This window comes from Rhinolophus hipposideros (assembly GCF_964194185.1).
Source record: "Rhinolophus hipposideros genome assembly, chromosome: 21".
NCBI classification, from domain to species: Eukaryota; Metazoa; Chordata; class Mammalia; order Chiroptera; family Rhinolophidae; genus Rhinolophus; species Rhinolophus hipposideros.
In genome coordinates this window covers 4,810,552-4,837,404 of record NC_138067.1, presented here as the reverse complement: position 1 = coordinate 4,837,404, position 26,853 = coordinate 4,810,552, and the positions used below count along the sequence as shown (strand labels likewise).

The window sequence follows — 26,853 nt, the reverse complement described above, 5'->3', positions numbered from 1 at the left end:
CCAAAGCACACTTTTAACTCAAAGAAGGGACAAGATAAAGAGAACGTTAACAAAGATCTTGCAACTCTCAATCTTTGTTATCAACAGAAGCAGTTAGCAGGTTTTGAGGCTGGATGGGGTGAGAAGAACCAACTTCCTTAAGAAGGAAATTAAGATTTCCCAAGTAAATGCTTCCTCAACTCAAACTACAGGTATCCTCCATCTAACTTGAGCCTTGTTTCCCCTCTACGAGCAGTTAATTCCACAAGCTGGAAACCAGCAATCATCTTGAAATTTCCTACCGCTCTATCCTGCACACCCAGTGCTTCGCCAATTCATTTATAGTAAATTCACAATTGTGACTTCTTCCTTCAGCTACTGTCTTGTCTCCTTTTTCCCTTCACAATTTCTCTGAAGCCTGGTCTCTCTTCACCAGCTTCGTTTCCTCACCTTTCACACTCCCCAAACTCCCTCCAATCTGACTTCTGACCTGATCACTCCATGGAAATAGCTCTTGCCAACATCACTGGTGACGTCACTAAAACCAATGGACGTTTGTCAGCTCTCCTCTTACGTGACCTTAACCCGCATTCCATGCTCTTGGCTGCTTCTTCCTCCGCAACACATTCCGTTGGCCTCCCTGACTTGGCACACGTCCGATTTTTCTCCTACCTCTCAGGTTAGTCCTTCGGGGTTTTCTTTCAGGTTCTTGCTCCAATCAGACTGTTTAATATGAGGTTTCTTCCAAGCTTGGCTTCAGTCTTCCTTCTTTTTACCCCTTTCTGGACTAGTAGGTCTCAAAGTGCGTTTCACAGATCCTTTTAGGGGGCCCACAAGGTCAAAACTATTTTTGCAACCAACATTTTTTGGGTGTTTTGCTTTTTATTAAAATGTTAATTTGCCACACTGGCACTGTAGGCACAATAATTCTGGTGGGTACAACTGCTGGTGGGCAGTATGAATTAAGGCATCGGCACAAAAGTGCACTAATAGTCATTGTATGCTTCCCCATCTGCACTTACAGAAAAATAAGTCACCAGAATTTAAGAACTTGCTTGATGAATTAGTAAAAAATATCCAATTTTATTAAACCTTGACTCTTGAATATATGGTCTTTTCGCACATAGATATGTTATTCTAGCACCATTTATTGAAAAGATTATTATTTCTCCATTGAATCAAATTGACACCTTAATGGAAAATAAGTTGACCATATAATTATACGTCTATTTCTGGACTCTCAATTTTGTTCCATTCATCTGTCTTTCCTTATGCTGATACCATACTGTCCCAATTACTATAGCTTTATAGCAATCTTTTACTCAGGTAGAGACCTCCAGTTTTGTTCATTTTTTAAAGTTGTTTTAGATATTTTGTCCTTAGCTTTTCTCCACAGAATTTTAGAGTCAGCTTGTCAATTTCTACAGAAAAGCCTGCTAGGATTTTGATTGGGACTGCCTTGAATCTATGGATTGATTTGGGAAGAAATGTCACCTTCCAATCCATGACCATGGTATATTTTGCCCTTCACTTAGGTTTTCTTTAATTTCTCTCAACAATGTTTTAGTTGTCTACGTCTCAAGGACGCTGTGAGTAATGCTGCGGGGATTCCTGTGGTAAATCTTGTTTTTAATATCTCACATATATTCAAATCAATATCCATCAGCAAGCCAACACCCACCAGGAATAGGGTTACCTGGGATTTAAAGATATTTTAAGACACAAAGCTTCCAATTAAAAAGTTATTTATTAAAAAATATTTTTCCCAATTCTGGTTCCATGTCAAATTAAAAAAGGAGGGAAGTTACAAAGCAGTAATTGATCAGATCCATTTGTACAGACAATGATAATGACCTTATTAGCTCATTAGCATTTCTAGTAAATGGTGGAATACAAATTCAATTCATTTGCTTCTTCACAAAAAGTAAACATAATTGGTATACTTCATACCAAAAACATTTTATAAAGCTTGTCTTCATATTTGTTAAAAATTCAGCTAATATAAAATGATGGTGGCTTAAAAGAATATCCAAGCAATGCTCTGGATTTTCTTTTTTTGCAAAATTCAAGAAAACCATGATTGTTCAGAAGCTTCTTCACTGCACATGAAGAACCTCCTGAGATTTCTGTGCCTGCTCTTCGTGTTTTCAGTGATTAAAACATGCTGGGAACATAATTTAGAGAGCACTAGAAATGCCACACAGATCCTGAAGCTCAAAAAATTTCTGAACAGGTTTTGAAGTTCTCTAGAATTTCAAATTAATATACAGAATATAGACATTAAAAAATAACTTTTAAAAAAAGTGACTTTCAGAAACATATACACTCAAAGAAGAGCCTGTAGTATTAAACACTTTGGTGCAAGAATTGCTCTCTCTTTTGATGGTTCAAGTAGTCAGTCTTTTCTCAACAGTTTCTTGATAAGCGACAAACCTTCTCAAATTCATCTTCACATTGTCGAGAACACACAGCTGATCTGGACTGTATTTACTTCTTCCTTCTTTTCGTATCTGCCAAAATAAATCATATGTGATTTGGTATAAATTACTATCCTTTAAAGAAAGCATTTAATTTGGGATATATTTATTTTCAGAACAAGACAGCTGCCAGAATTTGGTGAAACATTTTCACTTCCAAGGTAAATGGAACACAGTACATGAGCCATAAAGACCAATTAAGATTGTGTACCTTTTATTTTTATTTACATTTATTGGGGTAACAGTGGTTAATAACATTATATAAGTTTCAGGTATACAATTCTATAATACATAGTCTGTACATTGCCTTGTGGTCACCATCCAACATCTAGTCTCCTTCCATCACCATATATTTGACCCCCTTTATCCTCTTCTTCCTCTACCCACTCCCCTCCTCCTCTGGTGACCACCCTTCTATTGTCTGTGTCTATGAATTTGTTTGTTTTATTCATTTATTGCTTTCTGTTTTATATCCCATATGAAGGAAATCGTATATGGTGCTTATCCTTTCCCATCTGACTTATTTCACTTAGCATGATAATCTCAAAATCCATCCATGTTGTCGCAAATGGCAGCATTTCATCATTACTTATGGCTGATTAATATTCCATTGTATAAATGTACATCTTTGTTATCCAATCATTTGTCGAAGGACACTTAGGTTGTCTATGTCTTGGCTATTGTGAATAATGCTGCAGTGAACATAGGGGTACACATATCTTTATGAATGTTTTCAAAATTTTGGGGTAGATACCCAGAAGAGGGATTGCTGGGTCATATGGTAATTCTATTCTTAATTTTTTGAGGAAACTCCATATCGTTTTTTATAATGGCTGCACCAATTTGCATTCCCACCAGCAGTGTATGAGGGTTCCTTTTTCTCCACATCCTTTCCAACACTTATTACTTGTCATGTGGAAAATAGCCTTTCTAACAGGTATGAGATGGTATCTCATTGTGGTTTTGATTTGCATTTCCCTAACAGCTAGTGAAATTGAGCATCTTTTCATATATCTGTTGACTGTATGTCTTCTTGGGAGAAGTGTCTGTTCAGGTCGTTGGCCCATTTTTTAATTGGATTTTTTGTTGTTGTTGTTGAGTTGCATGAATTCTTTATATATTTTGGATATTGGCCCCTTATCAGACGTATTGTTTGCAATATCGTCTACCATTTGGTAGGTTGACTTTTGCTTTGTTGATGGCTGCTTTGGTTGAAGGCTGTGCACCTCTTCAATGACAGTTACAAGAACGATTAAATTGGAGGTTTTAGAAGAATTAGTTTTATGGTGTGTGAACTACACTTCACCTGGAGTCTGGAGCAGTGGTTCTCACACTGTGGCACGCAGACGTATCACATGGAAGGCTTGTGGAGAGCCAGACCAGTGGGCCCGTCCACAGCGTTCCCGATTTTTGGCAGATCTGGACTTGGGCCTGAACACTGACATTTGTAACAAGGTACCAGCTGCTGCTGCTGAGCCAGGGCACTTTGCGAACCACTGCTCAGGAGAAGCTCTTGAGTAAAACACATCATATTGGGTTTAAACACAATGTGGGGCTACATATATACTTAATAGCCTTTACTGCAATTGTGGCTTCGTTCACAAAGGAGCTTCAAATAGAAAACTACAGGCTGCCCCTCTGGCTAACAAAGAAATTGTTCATTAGGATGTTATAACCTCTGAGAAAAGAAAAACAATTAAATATCATTACCATAGCAATGTATATTAAGTAGGAAAATCAATCAGAACAACAGGCCTCCCAGAGGTTAGGGATCAAGTTCCTAGTTCGTTGTCTACGTAACTCACTGTTAAGCATTGGCTTCTGCAGTTTGATCTGTTTTCCTTGAAGGGAAATAGGGGATATTTCCTCCTTATCCTGCAGACTCCTTTTTCAGAAGTCTAAAGGGCCTGTAACCTTTAGAACAATGTGGACAACGGCCATGTACAGGTGTTAGGTAAAACCATATCAAGTGCAGGACTATGAATATATGATGGTGCCCTTTGGTTAATAAAGGGGGAAATCCTAACGTACATTTGTCTTTGCTTAGAGAAACACTCAGTGTGGTTACCTACGAGCAAGAGACAGGTGGTAATAAAACCTCTCACTGCTTAAAAAACAGACCAACTTCAGGGGGTGGGCGAAATGGGTGAAGGGGGTCAAAAGGTACCAAGTCCCAGTTCTAAGATAAATGAGTCTTGGGGTGCAATATGCAGCATGCTGACTACAGGTCACAACACTAGAGAGTAGATCATAAAAGTTTTCATCAGAAGAAAAAAAAAATTATATCTATGGGAGGTGATGGATGGTAACTAAACTTACTGTGGCGATCACTTCACAATATGTACAGATATCAAATCATGTTGTACAACTAAAACTAACACAGTGTTACATGTCAATTAGAGCCCCCCGCCAAAAAAAACCCAAGACAGACAAATTTTGAAAACTACAGGCTTCAACAAAGCATAATTAAGAGTAAACTGTTCACTTTCTTTTCACCCCAGAATTAAGTTACCTACTGGTGAAACAATTCAATACTAGCCACTATTCCTGAATTTTTACATGTAACATGCCAAAACATGAAAATGTTTAAAATAGACCAAATTACTGTTCTTAAATTAACACTGACTTCAGATGTAACAATGACGTAAGACATGCGTGGCATGTGTTGCTATTGTTCTTTGCTTCTGGAAAAGGAAACTATTCCTTATGCCTTAAAAAAATTCCAGAACGTTTGAATTTCTAGACACACAATCATATTCACCTAAAACTTATCAGAGTTCTCTCCACGAGACCTGCATTTTGCGTTAGAAACTGGTTAGATCAAAGAAATACAGATTGGGAAACAACAAAAAGCAAGATAATTTTTTCATCAGAACCTTTTAAAAGCAAATGTTGAATTTAAAATCTAAAAGCAAAAAGCACAAATACTTTTATTTCTCAAAATGTCATAATTTACAAAATGAGATTTTGGTAAGAGGAGAATGGTAAATTTAAATGCACAGACACGTGATTCAAGGCTGCTTTAAAATCCCCGGTTGCTCCCTTTGGCCCCCCTCCCCCCCACCTAAAGAGGTTCTGAAAATTATGTTTTGACTCAAAGTTAGCTTTGATGCTTCTGATGGAACAAATCAACAAAACAGCTAATGAAAGTCGCTACATTCTCCAACACATTCTCTAGTATAGACTAGCTAGGAGTGAGCACCAAAGGAAAAACTGACGATGAAATCAAGCTGTGATGTGTTACACGATACAGAATAAAGCTAAAATATATGAAAGGGGTTTGGAGGCTACCGCCTGTGGTGCTTATATATAAAGAAGCACTGTTAACGGTACTAATCTTATAGAAAGAAAAACTTGTCCGACACCATTTGGCTCAGGCCGCAGTGATTGAACAGACGGGATGACTGAGCTGTGACTCAGCCATGAGCACACCCAGACGGGAGAGGTGGTGCTGCTCGCATCCCTGACAGGGCTGGAGGGACCGCACACACCCTCCTCCCGTACACTGCTGAGACGGAAGCACTTCTAAATAAAACAACTACATACCTTCATTTTGAAGACTGGCTGGAATTCTTTCAGAGCAGATAACAATTTAATTTGAACTGAGGCCCTTTCGGCTTCTTTACCATCTGCGAAAACATCGAAGAGGGCATCCAAAGCTTCTCCTACCACGACAAGGGAAGGGTCTTGGGTGACGACCTCAAGCAGAAAGCATCCAATGGTCTGGGGTCAACAAAACACACTGTTAGCACCCTGTATTTTCAGGTCAACTTTCAATGTGACAATAATTTATGCATAATATTTTATATAAGAATGCCAGGGGAAAAGCAAAACTTTTGAAAGACTAAAGATTAAACTTAACATATATAAATATACCAAGTATAACATAAGCAAGATAAATGGCATATATTAGAATTTATATTCCTAAATAAAATGAATTAAGATCTGTCAATGATCTATGAAAGGTTGATTTAGGAAATTTCTACAAAGAATTGTTCAAGAGTAAACTTATTTTATTTTGGCTGCTCTGCTTCACCCTTTAATTCTTAAGGGTGATGTGGACACCTGGCATTATGGGTGGAAGAGTGGAAATGCTAAGAACACCAACTCCAAACTCCAGCTCTACCATAAATAACAGGGTGAACGTTGGATGACTCGTTAACCCCTCGGAGCCTCAATTTTCTCATCTGAATTTAAGTGGTCTAGATAACCTCTAACATACTAGTTAGACTTAATAGCTGATGATATAATATGAAGCACACAGCATCGCCTATGAAGTTGTCTTATGAAAAAGATTAATCGGATTCTGAATCTAATTTAGCCTTTAGAGCTCCCTTCCAGTTTGCAGGAAACATAGAGGATGAAGGAACAAGCTTAACTCCACAAGGAAGCAATCAGACAAATCCAGAAGATGGGACACAGCATGGGACAATGGATGCAGGAGTCAACGAGAAAGCAGGTGGTGGGGCGTCGGTGATGCTTCAGGGAGAACTGTTCTAGAATGAGAGAGGCTAGAAGACCCAACCCAAGTGTAACGTGCAGCCTTCACTCAGATCCTGGTTTAAGGACACTATCTGCAAATAGATATTTCTGGAACTAGAAAAATTTGAAGACAGACCAGGTAGCAGACATATTTACAAATGACTGTTAATATGGAAGGTGTGATAATGGTGATTATATACGAAATCGCCCGTTTTAAGATGTGCATACGGAACCAACAGGCGCCAAATACCATGAGGTCTTTCCTTTAACATACCCAGCAAAGAAACTGTATGAAGTGCATATGATAGAATACTAATCATTGCTAAATACGCGTGGTGGGTACACAAAATTCACTGTACTTTTCTTTATGCTTGAAATAGAATAAAAACATGTTTAAAACTTTATTTTATGCCCGAGAAAAACTTGCTGTTCCTAAAGCAGCCCTTGGCAATTCCAGTCTTTAAGGGTGGGAAGGGGTTATACACACATACTCATCTGTACACGTGTACACACCCACAGGCACAGAACCACACTCTCCCTCACTTACGTGTCTATATATCAAACCCCCTGGAACGATGCAGAAGCACTGGGTAACGGTGGCTGCCTCTCAGAGTCAAACTGCGGGACTGGAGTTTAGGTGTGGAGATGAGTCTTTTCACTCTCTATTATTCTTTTCTCCTTTCCTAAATGTTTTGCTATGTGCATGTACCATCTTTTTAAAGTAAGATTCTTAAAACTATCAGTTATCCTTGTAAAGTTCTTAGCAGCTAAGAAGTACTTTATAATAACCGGTTGATTTCCCATTAGTCAGTAATTAACACTCCAGCAATCATTAGCACGACGAAGGGTAATTTTACTACTCCTGTCCTCTGAATTACTGGTAATACTGTACCTCTAGCTCCCAAGCCACTGGGCTGAGACAGAGTGCTGGCAGCGAACACGCTGAGTGGGTTCCCAGTGGCTTGGCACTCACAGGCTGCTGTAATTTATGGAGTGGGATCAGAATGAACTGTGTGGTATCCTGTAAAACGTGAGTTAGCCTGGTGTGCTGAGGACACGGGTAGAGTGTTCCTTCTTCAGTAGGAGAATATAATAGACACACATTTTGTGCAACAGCCAAGCCAGAGGCATCTTCAACAATTCTGAAGTTGGCCTTTCATCGAAGAAGACAAGTTTATTTGTGAAAAAGGATCTCCGGAGGGAAGTTAAATGACAAAGTGCGACTCAGTTTTTCAAGTCCCTACCTCATTCATGTGGTGAGATGAAGCCAAAGGGATATTTTAATAATAGACCTCAGTAATTAACTTCTCAATCTGGTTTCTTCTCATGCTGTCCACAGAGGTTTTAAAAACCCCACACCAACCGTGACTCATCCCCCATCTGGAATTATTTAACGTTTTAGTTTGGAAGCAGATTGTTTTACCTTCAGAATTTCAAGCGTACCATCTTCTTTGGCTAGGACGCTGCCAGTGATTCCCAAAATACTGACAACATTCACTCTCACCCCGACGTTGCTACTGCGAATGCCCGCTCTGCACAGTGTCACCAGCTGATCAGGAGTCATGCACTGTGGAAAGAGAAGCGAGTGTTTCCAGTGTTAAACACAACCATTCGCGTGTGAAACAGGACGGACAGGAATCTCTTCTATAGGCCGCACGGTTTGAAGAGAGACATAAATTCTTAGCTAAGAAGTTATTACATAGTTAGTTCTAAGCACCCCCAAATACAGCTGGTCATTTTGAACTAAGTTGAGGCCTGTTCATGTCACTGTCATTATTCAATCTATCAAAGCTGTAAGCCTGGAAAGGGGGCTTCAGTTCCTGTTAGTTTTATGTGAAGAAGACCTTCATTCCAATGTACACAGACTAAAGAGATTCTAATTTCTTTTCAACACTGATCAGAAAAAAATGTTTTGAAAATGTAAAAACAGGATCACGTAGCTTTAATAAAGATGGGCTGAACCGATACAAGGTAAGAACTCACTCTGAGACATATGTGTTGTGGTAACTTATTAAAGACTGTAAAATCCGTTAAATTACACAGGGCCCCCACCATGTAGTGACACTGTTCATTTTAAGCTAATATGAACACACATGACATGGGCATCATGACAGAGCGGGAGGGCCGTGCTGCCTGTGAGCAGCAGCGCAGCGTGGAGAGTAAGGGCTTGGGATCTGGAGTCTGACGTCCTGGGTTTGAATCCCAGCTCCACTGCTCACCACCTGGCAATCCAGCACATGTCACCAAACCCCACTAGATCCTCCATTTCCCCATTAGTGACTCAGGGAGAATCATCATCACACAGAGTTGCTACGAGGACTAAGTAATGCATATAAAGCACCCACTAAATGCTGCCTATTACTGTGTATACAAATAGTGAGCAATGCTAAATCACCAAACTCATTTCTGAATCGCCTGCATTGCTTCTGCCACATCTAAGAGTAACAACAAATATGCCCAGGTTTCTCAGAAAATACTCGAATGAAAACAATTCTACGAACTCTGGCATTCTCCATAGCTGGGACAGGGCTGGTGTTGCATTGTTACCAGTATGGCTCCCAAACTGAGTTGCCTGATATGGACAGACCTACAAGGGAAAGCACTAGACAGGAAGCAGGACGATTGTATTCCACGCTGGGTGCTGTCACTCAGCAAATCTAGTCTTTGGTTTCTGCTCCTTATAAAGCATTAGAGAGCCAGGGTCCTTCCGGCTCTAGTATTCTACGCCCGTGCCCAATACACAGCCAACCTGAGCACTTATGACCTTAATATATGTGAATAATTTACCACTAACTGAACCTGAGTTTTGAGTAATTTCTTTTAAACATCAGACTGGCCCAGTAAATTACTGCCTGGACACCATGGAAAATCAATAAAAATGCTTTCTATTCCTATAAGCCCTACAGTATAGAGTTTTCTGATCCTCCGAATAGCCATACAGCAGGCCAGGCATTACAACCATTCCCATTTCACAGAAACTAAGAGTCAAAAGTTATGTTCTTAAAAAAAAATTCTCAAATATATATAAAAACATGTTTAGGTAAAGAGTATATATTAGAAGCCAACAGCATGTACTATATTTAACCATAAAACACCAGGCATTCCCATGAACTCTGCTATGGAAATATGGAGGAAGACGCGACCACAGAAGGAACAGAAGGTCCAAGAACTGTGAAGCCAGGTTATTGGGGCATCTGTGTGGACAGTGAAGCCACCTAGAATTATGACAGGACTAGTGACGAGTAACAGAGCCCAGCGGCAGAAGCTTCATGGAACGAGGAGTGTCCAGGGGGTGGCAGATGACTGGCACCAAGAGAAGCGGGTGGTACGGTTTAATGACATGGTGACAACACTGGAAGGTTTTAGGAAGGAAGGAGTGAGGGTGGGTCAGAAAAGTGGTCCTCACACACTAGTGTGCATGAGAATCACCTGCACAACTTGCTCAAACGTGGGCTCCCTCCCCAGAGTTTCTGCCTCAGTAGACTGGGGTAAGACCCTAGATTTAGCCTTATATACAAACAAGACCAAAATTGGCAGAAGATAGGAACAGTCGCAGAAAAAGAAATGCAAAGGCTCTTAAAACACATGAAAAGATGTCCAACCTCCTCATAGTAAGAGAAATGCAAGTTAAAATTGAGGTATAATTTCTCACCTGTCAAAGCAGTAAAAACCAAACATTGTGACAATATACGCTGCTAGTGGGGCGATGGTAAAACAGGCGCTCTCAAACACTGGGGTTCGAGAGGGCTGTAACGCCAAGGAGGGGGCTGCAGCAATCCCTAGAAAACTTAAAAATCCATCTATTCATCCACCCAGCAAGTGCACTGCTAGCAGTGTGTCCCAAAGACACGATGGCACAAACACAAAACAACGTCTGTAAGAAGTCTTTTCAGTGCACTTCTATTTGCAAGAGCAGAGCTGCAAACTACTCAAATATCCATCGATAACAGGTTGAATAAATACGGAATCGCTACACAGCAGAGTAAGATGAAGCTGTAAAGAAGAAACGAAAAAGGCATCTATACATGATGACGACCAAAAGGGGAGAAAAGAACGAGGTGCAGAAGCATTACTTTTAAGAAAAGGGTGAAATATAAATATATACATATTTGCTCGTTTTCAAAAAAGAACAATAGAAAACTAAAAAACTGAAAAGGATGATTGTCAATAGTGAAAAGGAAAGACCAGCGCCAAAGGGATAAAAGCCAGACCTCTCTAAGTACATCTTTTTTGGGTGGTAAAATAAACATAAATGTACCATTTAAACTGTGTGCAAATGTACAGCTCAGGGGCAGTAAGTACATTCACATTGTTGCACAATCACCACCACCAGCCACCTCCAGAACTTTCTCATCTTCCCAAACCGAACCTCTGTTGCCATTAAAGAGACTCCCTATTCCCCTGCCCCCAACCACTGTGCTACTTTCTGTCTCGATGAATTTAACTCTTCTAGCTACCTTATGTAAGTGGAACCACACAATATTTATCCTTTTGTGTCTGGTTTATTTCACTTAGCACAATGCCTTCAAGTTTCATCTGTATTGTAGTACGTAGGAGAATTTCATTCTTTTTTAAAGCTGAATAATATTCCACTGTATGTATATATCATATTTTCTCTGAACAAATCGTTTGTTTTAACTCTACAACTGTATAACTATTTTACATAATTAAAAAATTAAAATTAAAGCAAACAAAACACTCTTAAAAAAAAAAAAAGCTGTAGCAAAAGTTATAACAAGCCACACAGAGAATTTTTTTAAGCAACTTTAAAATTGAGTCAAGTTGACTACGTAGTCCTGGAAGGATTTTTCCTGAGGACAAGAAGAATCAAAATGAAATCTTAAACTGCACTCAGTAGTGTTATTGTTAGTAGAAATAATGGCATTGCTATTTCAAAACCATTAAATACAATCTGTAGTATAAGCAAATGATAATTTTTTTTTGTTGTTTTTTTTTGTTTGTTTGTTTTTCGGTTTCACACAATTTATTCACAGCCATGTCAAGTGGGATTGAAAATACACAGCCCTCACACAGGAAAGTGGGCCCGCTCGTGTCCCACACCTATTTGCCCAATGGCGTACCCAGGCACCCCAGGTCTTACACACCCAGTCACGCCGGGGCACACACCTTCGCACCCGCAGTGCACACTTCACACAATGTCCGACACACTCTCTCTCTCTCTGTTAGGCCCACACAGTTGCACAAAGCCGGCCGCACCCGCTCACGCCCAATCACACCAGGTGCACACTCGGCCTGGGCATACGTGCCGCCGCGAGTACACGGCCCCCGCTCGCCCGCGCAGTCGCCCGGGCTCTCACACCCCCGCATTTCCCGTCTCCACTTGTTTTTCTGGAACAAATGATAATTTTAATGTCACTAAGAAGCAAAATTTCCAGCATAAGAAAGATACAATTATAGAATCAAATTTAAGTAAAAAGCTGTCAGAAACCATTGGGTTCGTGTCAAAGAGAGACAGGAGCCAGTGTGAAGAGACTCCTACTGTCTAAAGATGACACAATTTTTGTATCGAAAACAATGACTATAATGGAATGAAATACAAATATGTAAAAACCCATGAGTTCATAATGATACTTAAAAAAAAACACTTCACTGGTCACTTCGATAGACTAATAGCGTACCAACTCATTATTCTGGAAAAAACGGGGTTGGTGGTGAATCATACGCTTATCTTAACTTTTCGGGTAGGAACTTTAGTTCAAAATTACCAAATAATTCATGAGAGAGAAAGTTCTTGTTTGCGGAAGAATCACAGCTAAGAAATGCAAGAGGAATGACGAAGTTAGGATAGCTCCATTTTGCAACTCCTAGTGATTCCTGGGGCTGACGAGTGGTCCCAGGTCGCTAAGACCAGTCAGTGAACATACTGATTCATCTTAGCATCACTCTTATATAACATTATATGATTTGTGATATGAAAGTAAAATTATGCACTATGAATTATTCTTGTCTGCCAGAAATCAGATCCTGAGCCTAATTAAATAATTAAGGCTGTAGGCCTGGCTACCAGCTTACAGGAAATGTGGGCGATCGAGACACACGTGAAGCAAGGCCACTGTGATGACCCAGCCAAATCTGCCAAAGGGGAAAACTCTACGGGACAAATGACAGCCTCTTCAATGAATACACAGGATGGCAACGGGGGGTGGGTAAGGGAAATGTTACAGAGTAAGAGGTTTAAGAGTCCGGGAATATATTCAAAACCACTGAACTGTATACTTTAAATGGGTGAATTGTATGATATGTAAATTAAATCTTAATAAAGTTGTTTAAAACATATTTAAGAGACCAAAACATCAACCAAAAAGCGATGTGTGGATCTTAGATTCTGATTTGAACAAGCCAATTAAAAAAGACATTTTAAAGCAATCAGGGAAAACTGAAGTCAGGCTGTCTGTCAAATGATAATTAAGAAATGTCTGTTAATTTCAGGGCTTGGGGTAACGGTATTGTGGTTAAGTTTTTCAAAGTGCATTTTCTGTCACAGACATAATGAAGCACGTAATAAAATACTTATGGGTGAAATACATGCTTTGCTTTAAACTACTCCAGGAAGCAAACACAAAAACTTAGGAGAGAGAAATGAAACAAGTGACAGGATGTTAACAACTTGTTGACACTCGGTGACAGTGCATGCAACAGGTTCACTGTTCTATTATCTTTACTTATAAGATACTATTACCTTTGCTTTTAGGAATGTTTGAACATTTCCTTAATAAAAAGTACAAAATGAAAGTGAGAAGGCAGCTATCACAGAGGGGGATCCCTGTGGAGGGTCAGGAGCAGCATGCTTGAAAATTACACTTACCTGAGAAATGTTCTTGGAGGCCATTGTTTGCAACAGGGCTCTCAAGGCACTACTTACGGCTTCTAGAAAGTCGACATGCTTAGCAAAATCTAAAACACAAAAGTGAAATGTGACTCTGTCTTTCTCCAAGACAAGTCATCTTGTCAAAAAAAAAAAAGAATAAAAACCAAAGCATGTTAAATATGAATACGTGCTATTAGAATAAAAACACTTTTGACGTTTAAGCCGACACTTCTGGTAAACAGCCCCTCCGTGAGCCGTGTACTTGACTTTGAAAGATGACTACAATTAAAACGGTCTTGACAAGGGAGTGCTCTGTAGACAGCCAATCCTTGACTCCCACTTTAGCACACGATAAACCTGAGCTGGCTTTTGTAGACTGAATTCAGCCTCTCAGAGATCACCATCGTGGTGCTGGGCAGAGTAGGGTGGTCACGTGCCAAAGCAGAATGCTTCCTCACCAACCCAAACCCACCGCCAGCCAAGATCTGATGCTTATGGAGGGCCAGGCCACAAGGCCTCTATGTTTCCAGGACCCAACAACAGCAATAAACAATTACGCTAATTAACAGAGGTGAGTTGGCTCCCTAATCCTTTGGTGGAAAGGGAAAGCGACTGACGTGGTGTGGTAGATTCTCTTTTCCCAAAACAGCCACAACAGTATTTCCAATTCAGCATGATCTTCTAGAACTTTGGCACTTCCCATGAAGAGGTGGAGTCTATTTCTGCTCCCCTTAAATCTGGGTGGGACTTTGTGACTTCCTCAACCAACAGAACATAAGAAAGTGACAGGCTAGGGCACGAAAGGCAACATGACTTCCACTGACTCACGTGTGTGCGCTCTTCTCCTCTGGACTCCTGCCCTTGGGACCCAGCCTCCACGTCATGAGGAAGCCCAAGTCACATGAAGGTCGCCTGTGGTGTTCTGGCTGACAGGCATGTGAGTGAGCAAGACTCCAGATGACTCTGGCTCTAGTTTCCCAGCAGAGGCCGTAGGCTAGGGTTTCTCAACCTTAGGACTACTGACGCTCTGGAATGGATCATGCTTTGTTGTGTGTATGGTCTCCTGGGCACTACGGGATGTTTAGCAGCGTCCCTGGCCTCTACCCTGTAGTTACCAGCAGCAGCCCACAAGGTGTAACAACAAAAAGGGCCGCCAGACCCTGTCAGATGGCCCCTGGGGGCCAAAACTGCCTGTGGTTGAAAACCTCTGGCCTAAACGTGGGGAGGGTAGAGACAAACCATCTCCACTGTGCCCTAAGTTCCCGACCTACAGAAACCATGAGAAACAACATGACTGTTGTTTTAAGCCACAAAGTTTTGGGGTGATTTGTTATGTAGCAACAGACACCTTGGCTTTCTGCCCTGTGGTCCCTGGGCCCCAGTAAAGATTCTGATGCCCCCTTTTTCGGCTGCCTGTATGACAGTGAAGCATCTTCTGCACAAACTTGATTCAAAGCTTACTATATTTGGGGGCTTTGTCATTTTCAGATATATTTCGTGTACAGAGGTAGGGATTTCCCGTAAGAATCACAGAAGGGACACTGGGAGAGCGTCAGGACAGACCTGGGATGGAATCCTGTCCGTGACATCATGTGACCTCTCATTTCATTTTGGTCTCTGCTCAGATGTTCCCTTTCTACACTAACCTGCCTAACACATCACACCTCACACCATTCTGTTTTTTTCTCCATAGCTGAAATGACACTAAACCTTTATTTATACGAGAAGGCAACCCCCAAGGCACAGTGGCCTTGCCTATCTCCTTCACACCTGTATCCCTCAGACCTACAACAATGGATGGCATAAAGTAAGTGTTCTTTAAATACGTACTAAAAGAATGAATGACCTGGGGAAAGTTCCTTAACCTTCTTAACTCTCCGCTTTCTCACCAGGAGGTTGGGGTAATGCCTGCCTCATAAAACCTCGGACCTGATAGCCACTCTAAACTGGCATAAGGTAGTTACTGGGAAACTTGATGAAGTCACCATACTGGCTCTGAAAAGTAAGTTATATATTTATTTTTTATTGTAGGAGTAGCCCTAGAAATTCATGAATTGCACACAAAACAAGCCACATTATGAAGAACTCAATACAAACTAGAACACTTCTCAGAATCAGTTTTTTTTCTGTCCTCCACTCTCAGGAAAATAATCATTACCTTAGATTCAAAACCCTAATCTAAATTACACTACAGTTTTACGTTATGTGTACTTAACACCATCCGTAAACTAAGAAAAATATTTGAGCCATTTTTTTTTTTTTAAAGATTTCATTGGGGAAGGGGAACAGGACTTTATTGGGGAACAGTGTGTACTTCCAGGACTTTTTTCCAAGTCAAGTTGTTGTCCTTTCAGTCTTAGTTGCAGGGGGCGGAGCCCACCATCCCTTGCAGGACTCGAGGAATTGAACTGGCAACCTTGTGGCTGAGAGCCCACTGGCCCATGTGGGAATCCAACCGGCAGCCTTCGGTGTTAGGAGCATGGAGCTCCAACCGCCTGAGCTACCGGGCCGGCCCGAGCAATTTTTATTTAACTTACATTTCTGGTCATTTAGCCAAATGTGGGAAAGGAATTTCAAACCACCCTGCCTTTCTGACATATTCTCAGTAAAAGGTCAATACACATGGTATTTTCAAAGAAATTAAGTAAATGTCAAAAGAAGTTAAACAAAAGAGGTGATTCAAAAATGTCTTTCCACTCGACAAGTTTGTACAGTATCTAGGAACTTGTAGCATGCTCAAATGTAGGTAATAAGTAACCTACAAGTCATCAAGCTGCAAATTACATTTAGGTGAACTTTTCAGACTGACTTTCCATGTTCTGATATGGACTACAACACATATCCCAGAATATGGGCTACCACCATTATAACAAAAAAGAGCTATCCACTTCCCCAAATCTGGGCAAAGAGGGAATCCTAAACGATTTTAGAACCCATATAATGGAGCAAACGATAGACTGACCCAATTCGAAAATACATCATTGCTAAAATGTCTTGATGTTTTGAAGATCAGTATTTTTTTAATGAAGGAGACACAGATATTTGTGCTTTGAATGCAAGGACCAGATCCTACTGAAAAACTTTCTCCCTTTATCTCTGATGTCAGCCACAAACATAGTATAGGTAGTTAACCATTTAGAACTGTATTTTAGCATTAAAATTAAAACAAGCTAGATGGAGCCATTTGATCCTCATACATTTATAACTCTCAAACATGGTAACACAAAGAAGGACAGAAATTTAGCCACACTGTCCCCGCAGAATTCTCCAGTCACAGTTCACAATATCCATATAGAACCCGTAGGATTACATTATCTAATAAATACCAAATGTTTCGTAGGACTATGTTAGAATATCATCTCTCAATACAAGCCATTTTCCTTTTATCAAAATTTTCATTCTGATGAGAAAAGGTTATGTCAAGAATAGCCATGAAATTGAAATTTATTTACAAATCAGAGTATTTAATTTTATGTCCCCACAATTCAGAAACTTTCCAGTATTTCTCCAAGACTCAGTTTGGTACACTTTCCTGGTGACCTTTCCAGCTAATACATATGTAAGCATCAGTGACCACAAACAGCCAGCTGAACTCGTAGAAATATACCTACGTGTTTTCTGTATAGCAGACGCACGGAATGTTTTCAAGTGAAATAAACTCTTCCTGTTGTTTGGGGATAGGGCTTGGGGCACCCTGATCTCACTCCTCCTGAGATACGGCCCAGAGGCAAGAGATGGCAACTCGTGGAACTAGGGCAGACTGGGTTCCCGCAGGTTAGGCAGGGCTTCCAAGCAGGAAGAGACTTGGGTAAGTCCTGCTCACTGGAAGCCCTGGCTATAGACTCCCCTATTTGGTCCTGCTCCCTGGGAGCAGGGAATGGGTGGGTGGCAAATCCTGCTTGGCTGATGGAAGCCAGAATGCCAGTAAAAGTCAGCTATCTCCTATCCCCTGCCCAAACCATCCAGATCTCTCTCGTTTGGGTTTATAGGGCTGGGAGAGAAATACAAAGCTATAATCATCACCTGGCCAGCTCACACCGACCAGTTCACGGCCACCTCTGTACTTTAGAGCTTGCCCAGTCCTGGCTTGCAGGGGGAAGGGCCTGGCACTGGGGGGGGGGGGCATGGCTTTCACGTGATCACATGAGCTAAAGAACGCACAGCCTGAGTGCATTCTGAGTGCATTCACTGGAAAAGTACAACGGTTAACTGACAAACGCTACAAGGTGGGGAGAGACAGAACACAACTATATATGGGTTTCTAAAACATTTGCTGAATTTTTAAAGATCTAGAACTTTTAAAACACACACCATCTCATGAACTTGATAAGAGTGTGAAATAGATGTCTAAAAACCGGGACCAACTCTTGAATGGGTGGTTACACAGAAACATGTATTTAGTCAATATTTTGGCCATATTTTGATCTTTTAAGAATTTTAACTTAATGGTGTGTCTCAGAAGAGAAAGTGTTAACAGGTTTCCAATGAAATACAGGAATAACCCACTGACTGTAACATAGTGAAGTTATATCTTATTTGGTGGGTAGATTCTATAGTGTAGAAAGGAAATACTATCTATCTTCCAGGTTACCCTCAAAATATCCCTAAAAACATTCTGAAACCGAGGAGCTAAGAGAAAGCAGCACATTCATATACATGATGGCTGGGTAATGTGGGGAATTTTCCTTTACTATATAAACCACTTTTTCTTTTGTGTCAGTATCTGTTTCGTTTCATCTCCTACAGCTTACAGTGGCCAGGTTAAATGAGATTCTACTACCAAGACTACAAAAAGCTGTTTGAAGAGCATGCATTACACCTTGTTCAGTGAGGTCACTTAGTTAACTACCAATGTTATCTGCTTTGGTTTTTGTCTACAAATGAAACCAATCCATACCAGAGACCTGCAAATCGGAGATTCAGCTCTTACTATGCAAAGCTTTCTGAATAAAGGTATGTGTTAGAAAAAGAAAAGTAGAATTGTGGGTATGGTAGTCTACCGTTTGCCTTGAAAACACACATACGTACTTGCATGTTGAGAATTTCTCAGGAAAAACATACAAGACGCTGGTAACAGTGACTAGCTCTGGGAGAGGAACTGGGTGGCATGAGAAAAAGGAGGGAAGCTTTTCCCTTTTACATCCTCTTGTAACTTGTGAATTCTGTAATACGTGTATGTATTACCCAATCAAATGCAAATCAAATGGTTTTATGTTTAAGAAGAAAAATGAAGAGCAGAGAATTAACCAAATATGTTAATGAGACCTGATATTTATGATATTTGTGATTCAGCCGTAATTGGCCTGACACAACTAGATGGAAACGATTTTAATAAGAAAAATATAACCTAAAGACCTGCCTACACACTGTGTTTTGACTCCGTAGTGCTGGCAGTTGAAGTCCATGACTGCCCGTGTTGGAAAGGTTTCTGCAGGCTGAATGACAAACAACGTACAATTACAAAGTCCACGTCTCTGCCCCTTCAAAACTCTGCTCCAGCCAAGCAGTCTTGCACAGTGGGGCCTAGGTATTTACCTGGCTGAGAAAAGAGCAGCTGTGACAGGTGCTGTGCCAGGGCCTGGAGGGCTGGCGCTCCGCCCAGAGGCTCCACATCCAGAAGGGACAGCAGACTCTGGAGACACACGAGGGCCCTGCACTGGATGGTATTCATTCTGGAAGGAAGGGAGACAGTGTGGTCCGTTTCTCTGACAATAGCACTATCAAGGGTGAACTTCTCACCTAAGCTTTGGGTTCTGATGGGATTATCTGCAGGCAGGCGGTCGGTGGCAGTGAGCTGAGAACTGGAAAGGGAACTGCTAACCCCCCAATCAAACTGCCTGCGCACTCAAGCTGTCTTACGCGTCATATTGCCCGGTAAAGACTAACTTTATAGATGCTGCCATGTATCACGGCTCACCAATGAGCCGTGCCTCCTTATTGCCTCGGAAAAACTTCGATACATGGCAGCATCTATAAAGTTAGTCTTTACCGGGCAATATGACGCGCCCACAGTAAAGCACTTCAATGCATATACAGAGTCTAACAAATGGTTTACAGAGTGGACACCATGCACCCAGATAAGAAATGAACGCTGCTAGCACCCTCACGCCCCACCTCGCTGACCCCTGAAGGTCACCACTATCCAGACTTAGAGGGATCATACCACCTCGGTATGCGTCCCTAAACAAAACAGTTTAGTGTTGTCTGTTTCTGAACTTTGTGAAAACTGAATCACAGTGTGTATTCTTTTGTGCTTTGCCTTCTTGCTCAATGTTGTTTCATCCATGCTGTGAGTAGTTCTAGTTCAGAGTCTTTTTATTGCTGTATGTATTCTACTCGAAGATGATGCCAAGTATATTTATCCATTCTGCCACGAATGGAGAGTGAAGATGTTTTCAAGGAGAGGGAAACTGCGAACCAGTGCTCTGAACATTCTCGGTCTTAGAGCACGTGAGCACACGTTTCTCTAAGGAATACACACAGAAATAGAACTACTGAATCTGGGGGACAGTCAGCATCTTCTATTGAATGGCCCACTATTTCATATAACAACACAATGACAAACAGTTTCGGAAGCAGAGAAGTTCTTACTTTCTAATCAAAGGTTTCCAAGTGGGGTTCTTAGAACATATGTCAACTGCAATGCTGTTTGGAAAGGCAGTTTTCTCAAAAACCTAGATTTAAAAAAGGCAGTAAAGCACAGGTTAAAGAGTAGACTCTTTTCACACGCGATCCCTTTATAAGACCCCAACGTATTGCCCTTCTGACGTAAATAAACAGTAAGGCTTGACCAGCATACGTTCTAGCCCACTCTCAGTACTGCTGGCGCCGTCTTGTTTCCCAGGTCTTACCAATTACCTTCAGCGCGAGCTTACTTCTTTGCATTCAGAATGAGAAGCTTTCTTAAGCCTTTCCCATGCTCCCTAATGGGCCCCGACTGCACACGATTACCTTCTTTGGGATGAGGCAGTTGGTGAGAGCGCTGTGAATCTCATGGGAGAGGCAGAGGGGAGAGAGCAGCTGGCCACCGTCCTCACTGAAGCAACGCTCCATAAATGCATCACTTTCATCACTGCTAGAGAGCTCTTCCCATTCATCATCGGAGGGACCTGCGTAGAGAGCAAATCACACGTTACTGGCAGGGCTAAGGAAATCCTCGTGGGAGCTGCCCCCTTAGTGGGGGGTGGGAGGGTGGGAGAGAGAATGGGAGCCGGTAACAAACCTTCACTGTAGCACATGTTGACGATAATTTCCAGAGCAGTCTGCTGAGCTGTCAGGATGGCGATGGCCTCTCTCAGTTCCTTGTCAGTAGGCTTCAAGAAACACAGAATCATCAAACAACCAACACTCCACGTTAGGGAAAATAGTTCCTGATGAATTTCCTTAGTTAAAGCCTCCTAGATGGTTTTTGCATTCGGGATAGAGCACACGGGGGCGGGGGGAGGGGGCTAGGCGGGGGGCATGGATAGAAGAAAAGTCAAAAATGCTGGAAGTACAAATGAGCATTGATCCCACTTGGCACTGGGGAGCAGGCCACCGCTAACTGGCCTTCCATCTACCTGCAGGGCTATTCTGTGAGTGCTGCTTAGGTAGCTGGAGAGAACAGATAAATAGTCAGGAATTCTGAACTGAATTCACCCTGAAACTTAACCTAATGTGTTGAGAAGTAGCTCAGCATACTAAGATTAAAACAAGAGCTCATTTCAGACCGCAGGCACCTGTCTATACCTGACCAACCTGCTTTCAGATGCATAGATGTCTTCTTGGAAAAGATGCACTAACAAGAACTACTAACAAACGCTTACATGACCAACAGAGCTTAGCTAAGGAGCAGAAAGCCTTGCTTCCTGGCTTTCTTTGAAGACTGCAATAGAGCATTTCTTTAAGAAAGAAGAAAAAGGGGGATTTTTTTTCCCACTGGAAGTAAATAACATAACCTTTACCAATTAACATTTGAAAAATGGATTGTATAAATTTACATGACCTTAATTCTCAAGTCATCTATGAAAAGTGAAATAGCTACATGGATATTCCAAAATAATGTGTATTTTACATTAAAAGCTAAAAATAATGTCTATTGTCTGAATGATGGATGCACTATAATTTATTAAGTATTTCATGAGTGCGGAAAATTTCAGATTATTTGGATATTTTATCTCCTCACATTTACTGGGTCAAGGTTAAAAACACAAGTACAGACCTATGACAGATTACCATTTTCCTTTCTAGAATATTTATACTCATTTATAATCCTCCAGCAACTTCCCTGTGCAACAATTTAACTGTAACTTCAAAACATGTTCTTAAAAAAAAAAAGGCAAATTGCTAATTTAGTAAGTAGATGTAGCTTAGGAATCCCTATATATTTTTATTCCTTTTATTGCTGGCAAGAATGAATATAAAAATTATCCCTATTTGCTGCGTATAACATTCAACTAAACAAACATTTATAAATAAGACATGCTGTTGCTGGGCTCGTCTCCACTTAAAATGTATGAAGATCTGGCTTAGAAGCATTCCGAAAATAACGTCCACCTTTTTATATAACTCTTCTGCTCAGACATCTGAGATTTGCTTCAAAATATTCAGTAGGACAGGGGAGAGTGGGCGGGGAAGCAGATGAAATAAAACAGACCATGATTTGGTAATTGACAACTATGGAAGCCAGGCAGGGAGTACTCTACTTTTGCACGTGTTAAAACAGCAACCTGGGATGGTCCTTTCTTTATATATTTGAGATGATAGCTCCTTAAGTTAAATGATGCGATTAAAGGTTTTGACTCTAAAGGATTCCTGCACAAGCCACTGGGCAGTGAGAAAGACGAGAGCTGATGGTGAATTGGTATTCCTGGCACGTGGCCGCACGATGCCTGGCTCCAGCGTCTCAAATGTCCGGTCTATTCAGTTATGTTAACAGACTTTGAAAAGCAAGCTTTTGTTATGAGAAAACACTGCATTTTATAAGCACCCAAATCTATTTTTAAGTAATACTTAGAGAAGCAAATCTCTAACCAGGGCACTTGATCTTGGGAGCTGTCGATCTTCGACCCCTCTGGCTTCCTTCAGGAGCTCCTCCACTCCCAGCGTTCCCTGACAGCGCACCTGGAATTTCCGGTTCTGCTGACAGCAGTTCGGGGTAAAACTCGGCGCACCAATCAGGAGAAAGGCAGTGCAGTGCGGGCACTGCACAAGCACTGCAGTCCGGGTCTGCGGCATCCTGACACTGCACATGTGGGTGTGAAGCCCCATACACCTCAGATCTAGAGCCCCTGCCCTTCCTGTGACAACAGAGATGGTGCTGGGCTCTTTGTAAACACCCTTTGGGGAGGACAAGGCCCACAGCTGTGTCTGTCTATCTTGCTTTACTGATTTTAAATTCTCTTCAACCCTGACTCGGACGCACAAGTGAGACGAGGAGTAAAGGGGGGGTTCAGATACACGCCTCTGCACCAAAAGGGGGTGTGCTATGATTTTCAGGCCACTTTACAATTTGAAAGCAACTCAAGGGCAGGCTGGCCTTCTCATTTCTGTAGTCAGCCCAGCCCTAAACCCCAGGCTGTGCCTCACAGCTATTCTATTCATGAGAGCTGGCAAAGTCGTTCTAACTACAACAGTTTGATTTCCTTAAAACACCGTCAATTCGTGCTTGACAAGACTTCGTGAATGCAAGAATGTAGTCTACTGTCATTTATTTTCAAGTACATTCCATTTAAAGAATTCTGATTGGGCATAAACTTATCAAAACTCTAAGACACTGACTTAAGACAATTCTTAGTTTCAGTGTATTTTCTAGGAATAAGGACAGGCCATGTCTGAAATTGTAGGAAGTGGCATTGTTCCAGTTCATCATCTTTCTTCAGAATGACATTAGCAGCCTCCTGACTGGTTTTCCTGACTAGTGACAACACTAACCTGCTTTCACCATGCTGCCCCTTATCCCAGCCTTTAAGACAGCTCAGGTATTCTGTCCCGAAAGCCTTTTCTGACAGCCTTTTCCTCTCCTATCAGTGCTGAGGTAGGTGTGCCTTCCCTTAGAAGAGCCCTACCCAGTTCTTAGCACAGGTATTAAATTATAATTATGTATGGCTCCTCCCAAGATGCAAAAGTTCTCCAAAGGCAAGATATTTGTCTTCATTAGAGCATATGATGCTGTGCTGGGCACACAGTAGGAGCACAGCACATGGGCACTGGAACGAATAAAGCCCAACCCCCGGTCTCACCTGTCTTCCTGACCACTTGTTCTCCTTGGGGAGATGTTTCCCCAGGAATGGCTCTATCTCCGCTGACTGGCTCAGCTGAAATGTCTCGTGCAACCAAGATTGCACACCCTCACCCCAAAATCACATCCACTGGCCCGAGTATGCCACGAGCACCCAAAAACTACAACCCATCACTGACTCTCACAATTACCCAATCTCCTGTGCAGGGCAGTAATGGGTAAGTGAAAGTGTGGCTTGCTACTTTGTACTTTGGTAAGGCAAAATACTAAAACCAAAGAGACAAGAAAAGTATAAATCCCTTTCGTTTGAAGACAGTCTGGGAGATAGTGTGTAAATGAAGTGACGAAACAAAAAAGCTAGGAAGATGACAGTATGTTTCTAAAATGTTGCAAAAGTTTGGTCTATCCCACGTTTGAATCATTTTTATATAAAAGTTTCTTTTTAGACAGGAGATTCCCCCCCTTCTCCCAATCGATCGTCCCTTTGGGAATAGATTTCTAATGTTATGAGTGTTAATAGGAAAAGATGATTTTTACTGAAATTCACTTTGTAATTAATTTTGCAGTAACATGTTTTTCTACAAAGCTCAGAATACCTGTTGAAAGGAAATAGCAGTATTAATTAATCCATGTTGGAAAGTGTGATCCAACTTACTGGAAGTAAATCCGAAATGAAAGTTTTCCTTCTGACTTTTCTCTTATGAGGCATATCTTCCATTTCATCATCTTCAATCAAATCACCACCATTAGAGTTCGCCAATATTTCTTCAGTCTCTGCAGCAGTTTTTAACCTTTGCGTTTCGGTCTCCTTCATTTGAATAACCATTTCACCAGCATCCATTTCCAAAACTTCAGATAAGATCTTTAGTATGGCATTTATGATTTCTGCCTGACTCTTGGATGGAATAATGTCTTTTAGATTCCAAACTGTGCCTGGGAAAAAAAATGAGCATAAGGACAAATGAATTGCCTGTGAAATCTTTTATTAAATACAGTTTCCAGAAACAAGACAGGTTTCTTTAGGCTCAGGTATAATTCAAAAAATCACGATAAAAAAAATCACTGCCTCCTGCCTTTGTTCAGTTTTTATTAAATGTCGAAAAGCTCTGCACAGAGGCAGTGCCCTTTATTACAAGCCTTCACAATCACCTCCCTTCACTGGCACACAAGGCCACACAGCAACAGACCAAGAGAGCACTGATCAAGTTTCTTCAAACGAAAATGAAGTTGCCTTGCTTTCTTTCATCTTAACCTGAGCTGCTCTCCAAAGCAGCTTCTTATATTCCACGAGTGGAATGGAATGTACAAAAATTCCAAAGTCTCATGGACAAACCAGACAGCAGTTTCTTGGTTTTTTTGCTTATCAAAATACATCAGGTGGTACCACTCAGTAGATAAAAGTGACTGTTACAATAAAAATACTTCCTGGGTATATATACCCAGGAGAACTGATAGCAGGGACTCAAACAGGTATTTGTACACCCATATTCACAGAGGCATTATTCAACAGCCAAAAGGTGGAAGCAACCCAAGTGTCCACCCACGGATGAATGGATCAACAAAATGTGGAATAACCATTGGAATATTACTCAGCCTTAAAAAGGAAGGAAAATCTGACACATGCTACAACATGAATGATCTTTGAGGACGTTAAGTGAAATTTCAAAGCCAGTCGCACACACACAAAAAATCGCCACTATATAATTCCACTTACATAAGGCACCGAGAGTAAACAGAAAGCAGAATGCTGGGGGGCTTTGGGAGGAAGGGGAAATGGGGAGTTGTTTAACGTGTACACAATTTCAGTTTTGCAAGATGAAAAGAGTTCTGGCTGCAGCGCAATGTAAATAAACCTAACATTACTAACACTACACTCAGAAGTGATTAAGATGGTAAATTTTATGTTACGTGTATTTTACCACGATAAAAAAGAACCACCCACCTCTCAAGATACATTACCTCTGCAAGGCCAAAGGGCAAGAGGAAACTACACACAGAAACTGTATAAACTACCAACTGCTCAACAGATGGTCAGATTATTTCTTATTTTTGTATTCAGAATTTCTAGGGAGAAAAGAGCTGGCGGAGAAGATCTTAGAGAAAAGTGAGTGGTCTTGTCTTGGATTGGGCATCTCAGTGAATTTCTGAGGTCATTGGTTAATCAGGGCATCCTGACAATCGCATTTCTTTATCACAGCGGTGGTTTGTTAAATTGAAAACAAACCCATTCTAGAAGGCTTCCCAACTATGCACAACTGCTTGAATTCAGGGTCTCCACTTGATTATTACAATTTTCAGAACAGACATAAGCACCAAAGGCTCTGATCGGTGAAGTAAGTGGATGTTGGCCCCCGATCTCTACCCACTGCAAGTTACTAAAAAAGCACACTATCACAAATGGCTAAACCTTACCTGCCACCAATGTCCTTAACAGGACATATTCCATGGACCTGCCAGGAGAAAGCATCGCTGATTCCAGCACGTGCAGCGCTGGGGCATTGAAAGATTTTAGTAGCTCTATGTTATCTTCGGTCACTGTCTGCAAACAATATGCTAGGAAGACAAAAAATAAGTATTTAGAAATGATGAATTCACTCTGCTAGGATAACTTACACCAAACGAGCTCATCCAAACACATTTGCATCTTTACAACTCCTTCAGCCCCAGGTAGCTGTTGTAGAATATACATGCTGTACCTCAGGATGGCACACGCAAATGAGGGTTCTCAAACCACCAGTGCTGTAGAACACCTTTCTTTCTTTTCTTTTTCTTAATTTCTAATTCTTTACAGAACTAGACTTTTACAAAATACAACTGCAGAGGCTCTTAGATGTCATGACAATGTGGAGTTACTATAAACATCAATA

General features: G+C 41.2%; 1 protein-coding gene across 1 annotated transcript in view; it reads right to left on the bottom strand.

Annotated features, from left to right (window-relative positions):
• Positions 1 to 1,589: 1,589 nt before the first annotated feature.
• The window catches only part of HEATR3 (HEAT repeat containing 3), a 32,786-nt gene continuing 7,522 nt past the window's right edge, over positions 1,590 to 26,853 (bottom strand). Inside the window, exons 6-15 of the mRNA XM_081030352.1 lie at positions 26,399 to 26,539; positions 24,642 to 24,919; positions 20,990 to 21,080; positions 20,719 to 20,876; positions 20,359 to 20,441; positions 19,303 to 19,439; positions 13,765 to 13,853; positions 8,362 to 8,505; positions 6,003 to 6,179; positions 1,590 to 2,489 (exon numbers count right to left, since the gene is read on the bottom strand). Coding sequence (XP_080886478.1) covers positions 2,367 to 2,489; positions 6,003 to 6,179; positions 8,362 to 8,505; positions 13,765 to 13,853; positions 19,303 to 19,439; positions 20,359 to 20,441; positions 20,719 to 20,876; positions 20,990 to 21,080; positions 24,642 to 24,919; positions 26,399 to 26,539 — 1,421 coding nt within the window. The 3' untranslated portion in view covers positions 1,590 to 2,366. The remainder of the gene's footprint in view (positions 2,490 to 6,002; positions 6,180 to 8,361; positions 8,506 to 13,764; positions 13,854 to 19,302; positions 19,440 to 20,358; positions 20,442 to 20,718; positions 20,877 to 20,989; positions 21,081 to 24,641; positions 24,920 to 26,398; positions 26,540 to 26,853) is intronic.